The following is a 2,743-nucleotide window of genomic DNA, read 5'->3' as shown; positions in this document are numbered from 1 at the left end:
GCTAGCAGAAAGGCCAGGCCAATAGAAACGACTTCGAATGCGGTCATAGGTTTTATGGAACCCAAGGTGGCCAGCTGTCAAATCATCGTGAAAGGCGTTGAGGACACGAAGTCGGAGAGAGCGTGGTAGAACTGGCACCCAGCGTTGCCCGTCAGGATGGTAAATACGGCGATACAGCACGCCATCGTCCTGCTTAAAGTGCGCGAGCTGGCGACGGAGGCGCGCGTTAGGTGGACGAGAAGCCCCAGAGAGGTGATCAATGAAGCGTTGACAGTACGGGTCAGCCAGCTGACGAGAGGCGAGTGGCTGATCATCGTCGAAAGGCAGTTCGTACATAGAGGCCAGGGAGGAAACCGTAGCAGTGTCGGTCGAACTGGTGACGTGCGAAGCGATTGCAGAGGCGTCGAGCGGGGCCGTAGGAAGCGGGCAGCGAGAAAGAGCGTCGGCGTCTTGGAGTTTCTTCCCGGACTTGTATATGATTTCGAAATCATACTCTTGGAGGCGTAAAATCCAGCGACCCAGGCGTCCAGACAAGTTCTTGAGCGTGGAAAGCCAGCATAAAGCGTGGTGGTCCGTAACGATGGTGAAATGGCGGCCGTGGAGATAAGGGCGAAACTTCTGTATCGACCAAACAATAGCCAGGCACTCTTGCTCAGTGATCGTATAGTTCTTTTCGGAAGCGCTGAGTACACGGCTGGCGTATGCAATGACTCTCTCTCGCGAAGAGTTGTCGCGTTGCAGAAGAACAGCACCTATACCGCGGCCGCTAGCGTCTGTGTGTAGGAGAGTCGGTGCGGCCTCATCTAAATGGCAAAGCACAGGTGCAGAGGTGAGGGCGTCCTTCAAGCGTGCAAATGCCAATTCGCATTCCTGGGACCACAGAAAGGGTACACCGGAAGCTAGTAGCTTGTGTAATGGAGCTGCGATGGAGGCAAAGTTCTGGATAAAGCGACGGAAATAAGAGGCGAGGCCAAGGAAACTGCGCAAGTCTTTGGGTCTGTCAGAACGAGGAAAGCGAAGAACTGCAGCAGTCTTATCAGGGTCCGGCTGAATGCCATCCCTGCTCACGACATGACCCAGGATCTTAATGGCTTTGCTGGCGAAACGGCATTTCTTGGTGTTCAGCTGAAGACCAGCGCGGGCGAGGCACATCAAAACTTCATCCAAGCGTTGTAGGTGCTGATTAAATGTGGATGAAAAAATGACAATGTCGTCCAGATAACACAGGCAGGTCTTCCACTTCAGGCCACGCAACACGGTGTCAATCATGCGCTCAAAAGTCGCAGGCGCGTTGCAGAGCCCGAAAGGCATTGCGTTGAACTCGTACAGTCCATCGGGGGTTGCGAACGCCGTTTTTAGGGGCGAAGCTCCTTAGGGTGTGGGTCTGTCCCTCCTCTGTAGTAGTAGTCGTCGTAGTCGTCGTAGTAGGTAGCCACGTCTACTTTTATGAGAAAAAAAAAATTCCGAGAGTTGTGGCCGTAGCGGAATCGAACCAGGGACCCCTCGCTTCTGAACGCGTGGCGCTAACCACTACGCCACGAAGCTTTTTTTTTTTTTTTTTTTTTTTTTTTTTTTTTTTTTTTTTTTTTTAAACCCCGATAGCATTTTAATTACTTAAAACCACAGGTTGATTCACTGCTGGTCCTTTCATGCAGTACCGGAAGGCTTTGCCCATTCCACAGAAAGGATGAGGTTGTCATAGCCAAAGCCATTGACGTTAGCAATAGCCCGCGCAGCATCTTCGCGGTGCACAAAATTGATGAATGCAAATCCCTTCGACTGGCCGGTGACTTTGTCCTTGGCCAGGTAAATTCTTGCAATCTGACCAAAAGGCCGGAACAAATCTTGAAGGTCCGAATCTCGCACATCCTCCGACAGATTAGTCACCCGAATTGTGGCTGCTTCATCCCTGGTGCGTGACTGTGTCATCGACTCTCCACGGCGGTTGGCACCTTCACGCATGCTTGGTGGTATGTACTTTCCAGATTTCACCTTCTCTTCACTACGCCACGAAAGCGCACATGGACAGACGCACCTAGATGGCAATAAATACCCAACATTAACGAAAGACTGCGCGTTTCTAACGCGTTTGTGCTAGCGCGTTACGGCCCGTGCAAGAAGCTGGTGTAAGACGCTGTGGTCTCTCCGCCTTACCCCCGTATTCATAAACGCTGATGGCGTCGGCAAACGCGGTGCACGTTCCGGCATGTGTAAACGGCTGCGTAAGACGCTGTGGCCTCTTCCCCTTAGAGTACTGCACGTTTCTAACGCGTTTGTGCTAGCGTCCCCTTAAGCGGGAGATGGTGCAATTATAATGAAGGGCGCTGTTATAAAATAGGAATGACGTCACATATGGCGCGTGTCATTGGTGGAAGTCAATCGTTCGATTTAGTGCGGCGAGACTGGGCGAATTACACGGAAGATTCACGGTTTACGGATGATTCCCTCCGGAGCTTCGCCCACTCATCATCATTCACCCCGTGGATATGCGGTGCTTTTTCTTTATCGTCGTCGTGCATGGGGATTTGCCAATAGCCGGAACGCAGATCCAGGCTGGAAAAGTATTCCGCACCTGAGGGAATCAAGGGCGTCATCAATGCGCGGCATAGGGTAGACGTCTTTTCGAGTTATCTTGTTGAGCGCCCGGTAATCGACGCAAAAGCGCACGGAGCCATCTTTTTTGCGGACCAAAGACAACAGGAGACGACCAAGACCCACAGAACTAGGGGCGAATTACCTGCCG

General features: G+C 52.1%; 1 protein-coding gene across 1 annotated transcript; it reads right to left on the bottom strand.

Annotated features, from left to right (window-relative positions):
* Nucleotides 1-1,647: 1,647 nt before the first annotated feature.
* On the bottom strand, nt 1,648-1,962 carry LOC119458754 (eukaryotic translation initiation factor 3 subunit G). Its single transcript, XM_037720619.1, has one exon. It carries the CDS (start codon nt 1,960-1,962, stop codon nt 1,648-1,650), a length of 315 nt encoding a protein of 104 aa, XP_037576547.1.
* Between the last annotated feature and the right edge of the window lie 781 nt (nt 1,963-2,743).

The sequence above is a fragment of the Dermacentor silvarum genome, chromosome 7 (assembly GCF_013339745.2).
Source record: "Dermacentor silvarum isolate Dsil-2018 chromosome 7, BIME_Dsil_1.4, whole genome shotgun sequence".
NCBI lineage: Eukaryota > Metazoa > Arthropoda > Arachnida > Ixodida > Ixodidae > Dermacentor > Dermacentor silvarum.
This window is presented reverse-complemented; position numbering and strand designations above follow the sequence as displayed.

Excerpts from the sequence above, each read along its gene's own strand:
- LOC119458754 (XM_037720619.1), bottom strand. The coding sequence starts at position 1,962 with ATGCGTGAAGGTGCCAACCGCCGTGGAGAGTCGATGACACAGTCACGC.